General features: G+C 44.2%; 1 protein-coding gene across 1 annotated transcript in view; it reads left to right on the top strand.

Annotated features, from left to right (window-relative positions):
* Positions 1-12,515, top strand: part of B3GLCT (beta 3-glucosyltransferase) — a 95,388-nt gene extending 82,873 nt beyond the window's left edge. The window contains exons 14-15 of the mRNA XM_074330078.1: positions 2,758-2,902; positions 10,469-12,515. Of these exons, the coding sequence (XP_074186179.1) occupies positions 2,758-2,902; positions 10,469-10,636 (313 nt within the window). The 3' untranslated portion in view covers positions 10,637-12,515. The remainder of the gene's footprint in view (positions 1-2,757; positions 2,903-10,468) is intronic.
* Positions 12,516-15,241: the final 2,726 nt, after the last annotated feature.

Consider the following 15,241-nt stretch of genomic DNA (forward strand, 5'->3'; position numbering starts at 1 on the left):
TATTTTCTCTCCTACTGCAGCCTTTTTTTTCTCTCTCACAAGGTAGTGCTATGTTTTCTCTGCACTATTCCAGCTTCTCACACAATGGGGGTATTCCCTTGGAGACGGGCTTCTCCTCTGTTAATACTTCGCCTGGGTCACAGGGCGCAGTGTCCATGTGGGTATGTGGAGAGCTTTTGAAGTTCCAAAGCTCTTCCTGCACCAGATTCAGAGTCCGTATGTTTCAGCAGTTCTGTGTACTCCTGCAGGGATCTGCTTAGATTGGTGGGTCCAGGGGTGGGGTTACTTGTGAAAGGTGTCCCAGAGCAATGGCAGCGACCACCACCACAGCCAGCCCTGCTTCCACAGCTCCCTCCCCTTTGCCGGAACTAGTTGGACTGTGAATCTGTGTCTGCGGTCCACAGTTCTCAGAACAGCAAATATTCTGTTCTTTTGATCTGATACTGCTACTGTTCCGCTTCTAGCACCGGGCAGGTGGGCGCGGGGCAAGCTCTGGGAGGGTAGGGAGGGGGTGGCTAGTCTCAGTGCCTAAGGCTTCCGTTCTCTGCTCGGCAGTGAGGGCTTAAACCACCGTTTTCAGCCTTCTTCCCTCAGTCTTTTCTGCGAGGTCTCTGCCGTGAGCTTGGGTTCAGCTGTGTTATATGCTGTCCCCTCAGCCCTGTGGGCCACAAGTGGAGCTCTAGCAGTCCAAGTTCTTCCCTCTCCCCCAGCTGCCGTAATTCCGGGATGCAGCAAGCTCGGAGCACTGAACTAGGTCTGCGTCCTGTGCCCGCGCAGCTCCGCCCACCTTTAGGTGAATTCAGTAGTGGGCCTCTTCGTCTTGCCTGTCAGCTGTGCAGGGAGTCCTTTGTGGAGTTGTTGTTGTTCGATTAGTTGTATAATCCAGGGTAGCTTTACAGAGGCTCACTTCACGCTGCCATTTTGATCTGGATCTTAGTATTTTTATTTAATGTGGGTTGCTGATTACCGAGATTACAGTTCTGATTGGAGTACAATGAGTAGCATTATGAAATTTTCCTTGAAGTGGCATCAAATAGGTGCCATTTAAGGGGACTGTGTTTGTAGTCGATGCATGTCCCCTCACACAGACCCTTTTACTGGGGTCAGTTACATGAGCTGGAGTTTGACAGGGCCACGTAGGTGTGATGCCCAGGGTCGCGGGTGGACACTAGACTTTCTAAGAGAAAGACAATTGATGGTGAGTTTCACACCTCAGCTTTGCTCTTTGTCAAGTCCATCTGGTGCAGCCACACTTTCTCAGATGATCTTAAAGAGCTTCATGTCACTGTATCTTCTGACATCTTAGGGAGAGTGTCTCTGTGTTGTTGTGTTGCTAGCGTTTGGTTACTCGTGTGAGTTAAACTGCTTGCTCTGACCTGAGTCTGGAATCAACATTTTTGCCTCAGCGATTGTGTCCAAGCTCTTTGTCCTTTCTCCTTGGCTGCTGAATCATGGAGCTCTTCCTCCCTCGGGAAGAAGGTCTTTGCAAAGGCAGCTTCATTCTCACTTACTTGATATATCAGAAGTTTGAGTGCTTGCTATGTGTGAGGCCCTATATTTGGCTGTGGGAAGATATGGATACATTTTAGACAATTTTGCCTTTGAGACAGTTATTGCTTATTGGAAATGAACTTGTGAATGACTCATACTTGTTTCATCAGCCCTATCAGCTAGTGGGTTATTGATAATACGAGAAGATCCATTACTACCCTAGGACTAGAATGGAAGCCAGAAACCAATCTGTATGTTAAAAAAGGGAGAGCTGATTGTAAGAACATGGTACAAAAGTATTGGAAAGCGCCAGAGGAATGAAAGGGAGAGGTGGCTTTACTTAGAGCTCGGTGACCATAGAAAGCTGCTACTGCCCCTAAGGCTAGAGGAAGTGCTGTTTTCTGGAGCCCGTCCATATGGGCTGCGGTGGCTGCTGCTGTCAGTCATAATGCTGCATGTGGGCAGACCAGGACTGGCCCGTCACTCCTGCTGTGGGACCGCCATTGATGCTCGGTCACCCCTGTGGGCTCTGCTGCAGCCCGTGGCTGCTCGCCATCCCCTATCCCCACTCCAGAGACCACCAGAGCCAGAGGTACATGGCCTCCCCCAGTGTTGTGTGCAGGAAGCCAGGACTGGCTGGAAAGGCAGGAATGGGCTAGAGTTCCACCAGGAAGTACCCGACACATCAGGGCAAGTTCCGTCAGAGCACCACTTGAGGCAAACCAATTTCCCTCCCCTCCCTTCCTCTCCCCTCCCCTCTCCTCCTCTCTTCCCTCTCTCTCCTCTTTCTCAAAATCACCCCGTGGAAGCTCTGTAGACCGGCATCACTTGGACACTGCATGGCTTTTCAATTCGGTTTGATCTCATTGTGGGTCGTCACCTGTGCGAGTGAGGTACCTAGTATTTCTGGGCCCTTCTACCTGCTGGGACTGTGGCAGATTTTGTTGTTGCTCTGACAGAGTGTTGAAAGTAAAGAATGGTTTCAATCCATTGGCATCTCAGAAAAAAAACATGGCTTCATAGTATTAGAAAGATACGTAAAGAAGCAGAACTGTCTATTAGGTAGGTAAACATCTCTTAAGTGATTTTCTTTTCAGAGAATGCATACAAACATTTCCCCCAGAATTTATATTGCAATATAAACGCTACTGGTGTCAGTGTCTTTGCTCTTTATCAGAAAGGTGGCCTCTGAACACTGTTTCTTCACTCACGTGGCTGGAGTCCAGGAGCGGCTCTAACCCCTTGTCTGCTCTGACTTCCCGCTAGAATGGTCTTCAGCAGAGAAGCCATCAGGAGACTGCTCGCCAGTAAGTGTCGCTGCTACAGCAATGACGCCCCCGATGACATGGTCCTAGGAATGTGCTTCAGCGGGCTGGGAATCCCCGTGACACACAGCCCCCTCTTCCATCAGGTGAGGAGATGGTTGTCATTTCTGTCTCAGGGGAAGGCTCATTTCTTTTCACGTCAGGATCCTGCATCTTGCCTTTCACATATTCTCCTGGAAACAATCCTAAGAACTGGGTGGACAGGCCTTGCGGGTGTCCTTACAGACCACTTGACCAGAGGTTGGTGTTGTACCATGGACCGCATGAAGATGGAAGGCAGAAACATCTAGAAAACGAAATGGTGTTTGACCAGTATCCTGGCGTGTAGGACCGGGAAAGCCTGTTGTTTTTTTCCCTTTATTTTGAGTTAAAGAATTGATGATGTTTTAAAATTACTAAATACTGTCTAGAAATATACAGAACTGACCCAATACTGTCCTGTGGGCCACCAGATGTATGTAATTCTACACTGTCCTCCATTTTCACACTGTCCATTGGCTGCCTTTTTATTGGGCTTTCCCTGCTTTGGTGCTATTAAGCTGAGTGGCTAAACTTTATTAAATTCCAACATAGTATCTCAATAAGCATATATTCTGGGGTCATAGAAGAGGAGAGATGATGTTTACCTGGGCTGGTTGGTGCTAATAGCTTCACCATTCTGCAGTTTGGGGTAGAGAAGGACATTTTTCTGCGTGATTTTTAGTTGCTTTTTAAGAATCAGGTCAGTGAATGTCTGACGTTGTAGGAATAAAAGCAGACATACAAGGTGTGACAATTAAGTTCGCGAACTCATTTGCAATACTGTTGCTAACCTTTTTTGATATCAGAGGGATTACTCCTTATGAATTTGTACCAACTGGACAAACAGTTAACCAAGTTTACTGTTTGGAAGTGCTGAAAAGGCTGTGTGAAAAAGTTAGATAACCTGAACTTTTTGCCAACAATTCATGTCTCTTGCATCGTGACAGTGTACCAGCTCGCATGGCACTGTCTGTGAGGGAGTTTTTAGCCGGTAAACAAATAACTATATTGGAACACCCTCGCTGCTCACCTGATCTGGCCCCCAGTGACTTCTTTCTTTACGCGAAGACAAAGGAAATATTGAAAGGAAGACATCTTGATGATATTCAGGACATCAAGGGTAATACGACGACAGCTCTGATGGCCATTCCAGAAAAAGAGTTCCAAAATGACTTTGAAGGGTGGACTAGGCACTGGCGTTGGTACATAGCTTCCCAAGGGGAGTACTTCAAAGGTGACCATAGTGATATTCAGCAGTGAGGTATGTAGCACTTTTTCTAGGAAGAGTTCGTGAACTTAATTGTCTGACCTCTCACTAAAAATAAATATAGCCCTCACCCATTCAATACCTTCCTTAAAGCAATTCAAAGCTTTTTGAAATGTATGAATGCATGTGTAAGTGCCCTCCCTTCTATTGAAAATACTATGGTTTTCATGCTTTAGTTAGTAACCAGCAGCAAATGCTGTCACAGCGATATAGGAAATTAAGTGTGACACAAATAGCTCTATAGAAAATAACGTGAAAAAGGTGAAGATGGCATTTGCATCATCAAGAAAGGCAGAATCCATTTCTGTATTCTACAGGACCACAAGGAGGAATGGAAACAAACCTTTAGTAATACGCAATGTATGAGAAGCCGCCTTCCTGGTACGAGGCGGAAGGCGCTTATCCGTCTTTTAATACCTTGAGAGTTCTAACCCAAGTTGAGCCTTTGTGTTGTATTATGACGACTTGCAAAAGCAAGTTATTCCCTCTTCCTCTCTCTCTCTCTCTCGTTGTGTCTCATAATGTTTCATAGAGAAAGAAGGGTGACTAGGACTGTTGGTGTGTAAGGGAAATAATTTATCGTTGTTACTATGACAGTCGTTGGTTTTTATGGCAGCCTTTTTCACTTAAGGAAAGAATACATTGATAAATAAAATGATAAGGAGAAAAGAAGAAGATAATCCTTAAGCAAAAGTGCTTTCAAGATAATTTTTCTTAAAAGTTGTTTTCCACACTTTAAAACTCTTGATTTCTCTAATCCACATAATAAATTTTAAACTTTTCCAAAATTGTAAAACTTGCTTCAACGCTCCCAGCAGGCACTGTGGTGTCTTTCCATTCTCAAGCCCCTTTTACAGAGTTTGCTGTGATTTGGATATCACTTTCTATTTGTAAGGTATGAACCCTGATCCAAGCAATGTATTTGTTTGTACTGGGAAAGAGAGATGAGGCAAAGAAGAAAATCTAGGGTTCCCGAGGAGTTAGAGTAGGCATTTGGAAGCCGTCACAGAGGCAAAGTTGCCTGGGCCACTGTGCTTCTTTTGTCAGTCAGGGAAGGTTATGGTGAAATTTTAGGATTATTTCAAGGGGGCTTCAAGGAGTGTCTGTCCTAGTATATCCCTTTGTTAAAAACAAAGTATCCAGAGCACATGGTTTTCTGTTCTTCCAAAATTCTTTGCCACTAAGGGTATGGCAGTGTGCATTGGCCAGTGAACCCAATGCAAAAATTGTCAAAACAACCATTTCCTGACTCTGGAAAAAGCATTGAGAAGCATTTATCCCTGAAAAACTGCTATAGTTTTGGGTAAGAACCCCAGTGTCTGAGGCCTTCTGAGGCCTTCCTGCCTAAAGTCTTAAAAGCAACAAAAATCCTAATGAAAAGGGAAGCAAAAAATAAGATTATTGGTTGATTTTTTGTTAAATAGAGACCTGAAGGCAGAAAGAAAAAAAAAAAACTTGATGATTGTATATCAAGGAAAACTATCTTTCCAAAATTGAAGTGGAATAAAGACATTGCCGGATAAACAAAAAGTGAGTGAATCCTTTGCTAGTAGACATTCCCTATAAGACAAACTAAAGGAAATCCTTTGAGCTGACAGGAAATGACAGCGTGGTAACTGGAATATATAGGAAGGAATGAAGAGTACTGGGAAGGGTTAATAGGGAAAATGTAAAAAGAATGTGTATGTGTTTGTGTGTATATATGAGTATATGTATGTATATATGTGCATATATATGTATATAACTAGGAGAAGGAAAAAATGTGTGTATGTATAAACACACTTAAGCACATATTTATGGACTGGAAGCCTCAACATTGCTGTGATGGCAGTTTTCCCTGATGAATTTTAAATACTCTAATTTTATTCATTTTATTCTTTTAAAATTAACTTTATTTGTTATATTCTGAATGCCCACATGAAATGTTCTGGATCAGAGACAGATTTGTAAGTTAATACTTCACAGTAAATAGTAAGCACATCTTGCCCCATCCCTCCTGCCACTGTCCCTCTGTCCTCGGGCAATATGATTAGAGCCAGGTCAGTTGTCCTGTATAAGTGGCTAGATACCCAAAGCCAAAGGACACGGAAAGGTTATTTTCTTTGCTTATAAATGTGAAGGAGGCAGCTATTCCTTCCCTTTCCTTTCTCCAGCCCTTTGGAAGGCAAATGAAATCTCTGTAGCCACCTCTTCCTTCTTGAAGTGTGGTTGTGTCCCAGGGTCTCCCTGGCACCTTGAGTCACCCTAGGGACCTAGTTCAGGCAGGTGACCATTGGCCTTTTCCTAGGGATGAGGCAAGTTTTCCTCTTATTTTGGATCAGAGCAATTAGCTAGACAAATGGCTACAAATCTGATTCTCAAGGCTTTTTTTTTTTCTTTAATATACTGAAACAGAAATTTTTTCTACTGAAACAGTTTTAAAACAGAAATTCAGGGCCATTTTCTTTCCCCACACTCCCCAGATTGGTCTACACATTCAGTGCAAATGCATATCAACATAGCAGGCTTCTTTATAAAAACTGACAAGCTGATCCTAAAGTGTACATGGAAATACAAAACAAATTTTAAAAAGGAGATCAAAATTGGAGGATTTACACTTACATGATTTTGAAACTTACTGTAAAGCTACAATAAATAAGACAATGTGAAATTAGTATAAGGATAAACATACGTATCAATGGAACAGGACAGAGATTCTAGAAAGAAACCCTCCTGTTTACGGTAAGATGCCACGGCACTCTGTGCTGGAACGATTCTCTATATATCCACACAGAAAAACTGCAGTTAGAACCCCACACCACACAGAAAAAGTAACTCAACATGGATCATAGTGCAAAGTAGCAGAGTCAAAGCCATAAACTTCTAGAATAAAACAGGATAATTTTTTGTGACCTTAGTTTATGCAAAGAGTTCTTATGGCATCAAAAGCATGATCCATAAAAGGAAAAATTCATTAATTGAACTTCATAAAAATAAAAAAACCTTTACTTGTCAAAAGGTATCATTAAGAAAATGAAAATTAAAAAATCCAAGTCATAGACTAGGAGAAATATTTGCAAATCATATATCTGATAAAGGACTTGGGTCCAGATTATGTAACAATCTTTTACAACTCAGTAAGAAAACAGACCACTCAGTTTAAAATAGGCAAAAGATGTGAAGAGACATTTTACTGAAGATGCTATGTGAACGGCTCATGAGCATGTGAAAAGGTGCTCAGCGTTCTCGGTTGTCAGGGAACTGGTGAATAATACTGCTGTGAGGCGCCACTACGTCTGCTAGAATGGCTCTAAGCAAAACGACAGCCGTGCCAAGAGTGGACAAGGGTTGGAGGACACGCGCTCCTCTGTTGCTAGTGGGAAAGTGACCATCACACGGAAACATTCTGATGGTTTCTTAAAAGTTAAACATACGCATGGTAGGCAGTCTGTGACGTGGCTCATGGCCGTGTGTGGTCCTTCCCCCTGGAGTGTGGGTCAGGGTAGCGTGGCGATGGAGATGGAACATCTCCTCCGTCATTAGGTTACAAAGGCTGCGACTTCCATCTTCCTCGCAGACTCCCCCAGGGCCGCCGTGGCCACACTCGGTGAAGCAAGCAGCCGTAGGGGCAAGGAAGTGAGGTCCTTGGTCCACCAGCCCGCAGGGGACTGCATGTCCCCAGAGCCACCCGGTGAGGACGCGGTTCTTTTCCTAGTTGAACCTTCAGATGAGACCGCCGAACCTTGGATGACATCTCGATAGCCACCTCGTGAGAGACTGAGGCAGAGGTCACAGCTGAGTGGTTCCCAGATTCCTGACCCATGAAAGCTCTGCCATCGAAAGAGTGTTGTTTGCATGGTGTCCATATAGTATGATACTGCTCAGCGGTAAGAAGGATGAACCACGGACACACACAGCGAGGCTAAGGGAAGGAAGCCAGGCACAAAATAGTCATACCATATGATGCCATTACGAAGAAACTTCTGGAACAGGCAATACTATAGAAAAAAGCAAATCAGGTTTCCTGGGTCTGCCAGTGGAGATGGGGACTGACTGCAAATACTTGCGAGGGAATTCTGGGGTTAATTACAGTGTTCTAAACCTGGATTTTTGTAGTTCCTTACTCTGGATATTTACTAAAAAATTTCAACTACCATTACTCTGCATGAATTGTATGTATGTGTGCGTAAATCATACCTCAGTACAGCTGTAAAACGTGTTTATCCAAGGAAATACAGTTGTAATCTCCATTTGTTGTGCTGTCCAGTGTGCTCTCATCTTTCTAGATACAAAGGTTTCTGTTTTGCCACAGTGTCCTCGTGCAGTCTGAAACCTCACGTCCTGCTCCGTCCTCACCCTGCCCGGTAGTGTTTCCTTCTGGCCCCTTGGGCTCAGAGATGTGCTCACTAGAGGTGTACAGACTTCTTGGTGTTTCGGATCCGTGCTGGGATGCATTCCACTTGTCTGCTTTGTCTGGTTCTTTTCCATGACTTCAGGTGTCAGAGACGGTTAGCACCTTCTAATGTTCAACGAGCCAGCTCTTCACTTGCTTACATGGCTCCTGAGCAGCAGTCAGTCCCTTCTGGAATGTAGATTAATAGAGGGAAAGATGTGATGGGTTTATTTTTTTTCCGTTAGGTGTATTTGTATCTGCACCCTTTCTTTTTTAAATGTGGAAAACAAGCAAAGATTTATTTCCATTGCTTTCCTCCCTTCCTTCCTTCCTTCCTTCCTTCCTTCCTTCCTTCCTTCCTTCCTTCCTTCCTTCCTTCCTTCCCTCCCTCCCTCCCTCCCTCCCTCCCTCCCTCCCTCCCTCCCTCCCTCCCTCCCTCCTTCCCTCCCCATTATGGAATTATCTGAGGACTGAGAGTATGTTTCTCCTGGGTTTTCTTCCCTGACAGTAAACTCTCAGAGGGCCTTGCAAGGAAAACATCGCGTAAGATATGAATTCCCTCAACTAATATTCAGAACGTTCCCAATTCAATTAGAGTTTATTCCAGTGTGCATTTTTACTCTGTCTCACTGTATGGCCTTTAAAATTTCCTTCCTTAATTTTTAACTCCACGAGCACTTAGAATTTTTAAAGGGCGATAAAATGGCCAGTGTGAAAATTTCCCCCTACATTATTTTGAAGTCTTTCTCACAGATGTTACTGTTATTATAAGTGTGCCACCAGTGAATAAAGGAGGCCGGGGTGACTGAAGCAAGGCCCATGTGCCGAGCCTGTCCCTTGAGGACCCGCTGCAGGTGCCTTGGCGGGACATGAGACCAGCAACGGGCACCTGCTCCAGCACATGCTGGTCATGTCACCCCAGGGAGTCAGAACTGCTGCGAGCGCCGGCTTCCTCATTTGAAACGAACTCTCTTACAGGGTTATTTCAAGGACTGGATGAAGTAAAATGGAACTAAGGTATTCAGTGAACCACTCATGAGAGTTGGTTTAAATATTCATATCAAAAATTTAAGCAGAATGTAATAAAATAGTAGCCGTGAGAAGACTTGTTTTTTAAAGTGTATCCTATCTACTTTTAACTAAAGTCGAGACTATTTTAGAATTGATAACCCAGTGAGTTACTGTGTAACACAGATGGGCTGTGTATGTTTATAAACAAGATAAGCACTGAGAGAAGATGGACGCTTTGTTCAGAGCAAACAAAGTAGGGTCTGGTGACAAGTTTCCTTCCAAACCCTGCCGGTTACTTCTTCAGTCTCGTCGATCTAGACTATGTCTGATTCTGTTTAAATTTCATTTCTTAAGTTTAGAGAATTTTAAAATGATGATAATGCAAAAACCTTCAGTCCCTCTTACAGACTGTTCTGGTTACTCAAAACGCCCGTTCATGCTTCTGGAACGAGCTGAGAAATTTAGGTAGGAGGAGAGAGAAGTCACTTGACTCTTCTCCCTGCTGAGCCCCACATTTCTTCCTCTGAAAGACATATTCCTAATGACATGTGAGCAGTGGACGGGCAGAGGGGACCCGAGAACGGCCTTCCCCACCCCACGCAGCCCAGTATGGCCAGAGTTCTTTTGACAGACTGGAAAGTGATGATTTTGTGTGCCTTTTAGCAGAAGTCATAACAGGAACTTAAATGACTTACCACGGAAAACCTTTTATGTTTATTACCCGTGGTTGAGGGGTCTCCCATAGCTGTGACTATGGAACACAGAAGCAAAAAGCGATGCATTTGGGATATTAAAGTAACTGAGATGTAACAGCAAGAAGCCTGCAGTGAGAAGGGAGGTTTTAGTGGAAAACATTTTCCTTCTTGCCTGTAGGTTTCCATAACTATTATCAAATATTGAGGAATGCAATCGCATCGTACCTTCAAATGCTGTTCTGGGCAAGACTTCCTTGATGAACCAGCATAACTCTTCTCCCTGCAGGCCCGGCCCGTGGACTACCCCGGCGACTACCTTGCCCACCATGTCCCCGTGTCATTCCACAAGCACTGGAACATCGACCCAGTGGAGGTGTATGCCACGTGGTTGGCACCCCGTGTGGAGGACAAAGCCAGACCTGTGACACAAAAAGGCTTTAAGGATGAGTTATGAAGCCTGGTCCTGGATACACAGTCTGGGCAGGACACGGAAGTGGAGATGGTGGCCTCGACCTGGGTGCCATCTTGCCACTGTGTACCACGTGGCTTCGGGACCTTCTTGACTTCCGGTGGAAATGGTACATGGTAGTTTTTGAGGGGGGAGGAAAAGCAGTCATGGGGACAACAGATTTTTTTCCCCCAGGAAAAATCACTTGCTTTTTTGTATTATGCATTATTGTATCACACAGTGATTCCTGTGTGGTTCTCCAGCTGTGACACAGCAGATTTATTACTATCATGGGAAAGTAAGTGGCACCAGAAGTCCCCTTCCTGTTCCTTCTCTTCATTGTAATGAAAGTTTCAGGTGAGCACGAGACTGGAGAGACGTGACTGTCTCAATCTACATGTAGAGAGAGAGCAGCGGGAACGCCGACTGATGTGGATGTTACAATGGGGTGAACTTTTTAACCATATTATTGATGGTGAAAATGACATGCTGCTCACTCGGTGGGAACAATGCTGTGCTACGGAGGACTCATAAAACATCATCACAGTCTAGCTATGAAATCCCCTGTAGTCTATAGTTGGGGTTATGTTTTATCTAGTTTTTCTGTTTATGCCTCATAAAAAGAGAAGAAGTCTTCTGTGGGAGTGTCCCCCTTGTTAGAGGTTCATCTGTGTTCTGTTTCTCCCTGAAGTCCTATCTTTTTTTTACCTACTTAGAACAGGAAAGTGTACTGGGTGTACTGGATGCTGCCAGAAAAGACTGTCCTCGATATTTAAGAACAGAATTGTCATGTTTTATTCAAGTCTTAGTGAGCTCTCTGTAAGTCTCAGGAAGTGAGTTAAATTAATTTGTACCTGGTGTTTTGCTCTTGTTTTTTTTTGAATGTTACTGAATGACTCTCCTGCTCAGAATAGATCCCCCCAGGGTACCATCAAACCCTAGTGGCAGGAAAGTGGTGATCTGGCAACTTTCCTGGGTTCTTAAAGAATGAAATTGGAACATAGTATTTTGAAACGGCTCTAATTTTCAAATCATATCTTTAATATACAGTAATTTAACACATTCATTTGTAAAAAGTACTCCATCTTTTAATGTTGCAATTATATAATTCAGTTTTCTAAAGGTATTTGCATAAAAATTGATTTTGATGTCAAACTAATTATGGTATAGTAAAATGCTTTCCTCTTTTCTTTCTTTTCTGAAAATAAAAATTGCTATTCATTAACTTTGATTGTAGTGCGTTTATAGCCAAGCACAGGTTTTAAAGCCATACCACCAAAAAGTACCCAGGTGTGTGCCTGTTAACAATATATTTTTCTTGTAGCTTAGAATTTGACTCATTTCCCAAATGATGTGATAGCGTTTACCATTTTCCCAAATGCGCAAATACCAGGACTGCTGTGTTTTCAGTGATAACCTGACTGCACTGCATTCATTTTTCTGGGAGTGGATTTTGTGGCCTGTCCAAGTGATGGATCAGGGACCATCTGCTGTGTGAGGAGCATCCTAGGGGTTTATAGCTCCTGTCAGGCTGTTGCTGATGACATCAGCATTGTTATCACAGCTGGATTGTCATAGCTACCCGTCATCGTTACCGTGATATCATCGTCACCTTCGTCACCTCTAATAATCCTCCTGGAGGGCCTGGCTGCCTAACCTAGTGGAGAACAGTCTTCAGTTCTTTCTGTACCTGCCACCGATCGTCACACTCGGAAAACGGCATATTCATTTGACAGGATCAAACTGGTATCTGTGTATGAAGACACACGTCCATCTTTTCTGTTACAATCAGTGCCTTCCGTGGGTACTTTTAAGAGTTTTGTGTATTATATTTACTTTTTGGAACTGTGTAAGCCTAACGACAAATAAAAGATCTTTGCCTAAGGTTCTGATTCCTTATATGTATTCATTAGTCTCACCCAGAGTAGGAGTGTGGAGGGGCCTGGAGAAAAGGAATTAGTGAAATCAGAGAAAAAAGTTGGCAGCTCAGCAAACAGGTTTCAGAGAGAAAAATTAATGAAAAGCTATCCTGTTAAGGAAACCATCAGACATTGCAGATATAGTCATACGAGGTCTATAAAACCATGATCCTTATTATTATATAATGAATTGGTGATGCTATCTTGGAACTGGTTGCATTCAGTTCATATCTTAAGAACTAAGTTTTGAATCTGAACTTCCCAGGACAGATACTGTCCTATTTGTATTTCCTTTGCCCTTTGAACAGGAATTTCCAAATGGCTGTCTTTATCCCAGGGATGTCAACATTCAAGGAGTTGTGTGTGGAATCACTGGAATGTTATTTTGGCTTTTAAGCCACTTCTGCTGCTATAGCCAAAGCAAGCTGCCTGACTGTGTAGGATTTTTTTTTACATCCTGCAGCTAAGTCAGGAATCCGGACAAACAGCCTTCATAGACTGGGAGTGTGAAACAACAGGAAGCCAGCCTGCAAGTGGAGCTGTGCGCCGGTGTGTAACTACCAGTGCTCCCCAAACGTCCTGATTTACTGAATACCTTTAGTGCCTCCACACCCGCACCCATTACAATGGTGTATGTATTTTTCTGCAAAAACTAACACTAGAGCAGACCTTTGTGAGAATGCTTCTCTTGTCTTCCATTCATACGCAGAAATGTAACTGCTGTGAGCTAAAATGAATAGATTCATTCGGCAATTGTTTAATATTAAACATCCTCTGTGTGTCAGACATCCCAGGATGCCGTCATCTGTACCGTTCACCACTCCATCCCTGGCATCTCTGAATTCCTGGCACACAGTAGGGGCTGTTGTTTTATGTTACTAAGCATTCTACAAACATGTCACCTGCACAACATAGTTTCCTATGTAGACAGCGAAGGCTTTGTTTCTGGCATTGTCTTTTAGGGCATGTTTTCACTTTAAAGGTACTTAAATTCCCGGAGGAAGAAGGGGTCGGTACAAGGAGAAGGGACATAAAATAGACCAGTAAACAAGTGAATGAACAAGATGACTTCTCATAATGGTCCGTGCTGTGAAGGCAGTGAGCCTGCTGGGGGGTCGGGGACTTTGGGTGGCGTGGCCCGAGGGCGTCTCTGAGGAGGTGATGATGGAGTGAGGACCCAGCTGAATAGAAGAGTCAGGCGTGCAGAGATTATGTGCTGGGTGTTCTAGGCAGAGGGAGCAGCAGAAGTGAAGGCTCTGAGGCGGGCACAAGTTTGGCAGGTCAGAAAAGCAAGCAAGCCTGTGTGACATTGCTTAGCTGTCATCGTTATTATCGGACGTCCAGGTGTTGTTAAATAAACAGCTGATATGGAAGTCTGGAACTCAATGGAGAAGTCAGGGCTGAGCACACAAGTCTGGAACTCCTCAGCATTTCGACGGTTTGAAAACCACAAGACTGCACGAGCTCGAGTCGGGAGACAAGAGCACAGCCAGTCAGTCAGTGGGGAGGGAGGGGCACCGCAGAGTGGCGTGGAGGAGAAGCCGAGGAGACAGTGTGGGTCGCGAAGCAAACAGTCAAGTGTGTCCCATGTTGCCAAGAGGTCCATGAAGAGAGGACAGAGAAGGGACCGTGTGATTCGGCAGCATGGAAGTGACCTTGACAAGACTGCTCCCAGTGAATGGGGCAAAATGGGGGAAGAATGGGTGGTTGAAATTGCAGAGCAATTCGAAACAAGTTTTTTTTGGTCCATAATTTTTTTATGGTTATTTTAAAGACAGGGAAGGTAGCTCAAGAGGAACGTGGGGCCTTAGGGAGTTTATGTTTTAAGATGGAAGATTTGAGGGAATGTCGCTTTGTGATGAGAACGGTAAGTAGAGAGGAAGGGTGATGGATGATGACACTGGCAGTCCGGATGTAATGGGGTGGGGTCCAGAGCTTAGTGGAAGCACCTCCTTTGACAGGAGGACCCACTGCCCAATGGGGGCGAATGTAGGCACAGAGAAAGATGTCAGATTTGCTGACAGGAAGGTGGGGGTGTTTGCATCTGATCACATCTGTTAAGTGCAAGGCAGTGTTAGCTGCTGAGAGCGTCCGAATAATGCTCGCTCTCATGGAGAACTGCGGCAGGGATGCTGACAGCCTTTTCTGTGATGCTCACTGCCTGGCACTGTTCAGTGCTTCACACACTAATCTCAGTCCTCACAACATTCCTCTGAAGCGAGTGCTGCTGTTTCGCCACTTTACACTGGGGGTTACTGAGGCACAGAGAGATTAAGTAACCAACTCCAGGTCACACAGCTGGTAAGTGGCAGAGCTGGGTTTTGAACCCAGACATTTTGGCTCCAGAGTTTATTCATTTAATCCCTGTTCCCTTTCATCTCTATCAAGAAGAACGTGGAGTCCACTCATTCATCGGATAAATATATTTTGGGAAACTACATTGTGCCAGGCATTGTGCTAACATTGGGCCCTCAATGATGCCACCTAGGTCATCCACATCAGGGCACACACAGCCACACCCACACACATTCTCTATGATAGTGATTCTTTAGGCAGAGAGGTCAGGTGACAGACCCACCTTGTGTTATTCTGGGCTTTTTTCCACACCAGCCTACTGGATGTTTTCAGACATTTCTAAGTCTAGAACATCTTTTCACTATTTCCCTGCCTGTTTCATTCCTCTTGCAAGTTT

The sequence above is a fragment of the Rhinolophus sinicus genome, linkage group LG04 (assembly GCF_036562045.2).
Source record: "Rhinolophus sinicus isolate RSC01 linkage group LG04, ASM3656204v1, whole genome shotgun sequence".
In the NCBI taxonomy this organism is placed as follows: domain Eukaryota; kingdom Metazoa; phylum Chordata; class Mammalia; order Chiroptera; family Rhinolophidae; genus Rhinolophus; species Rhinolophus sinicus.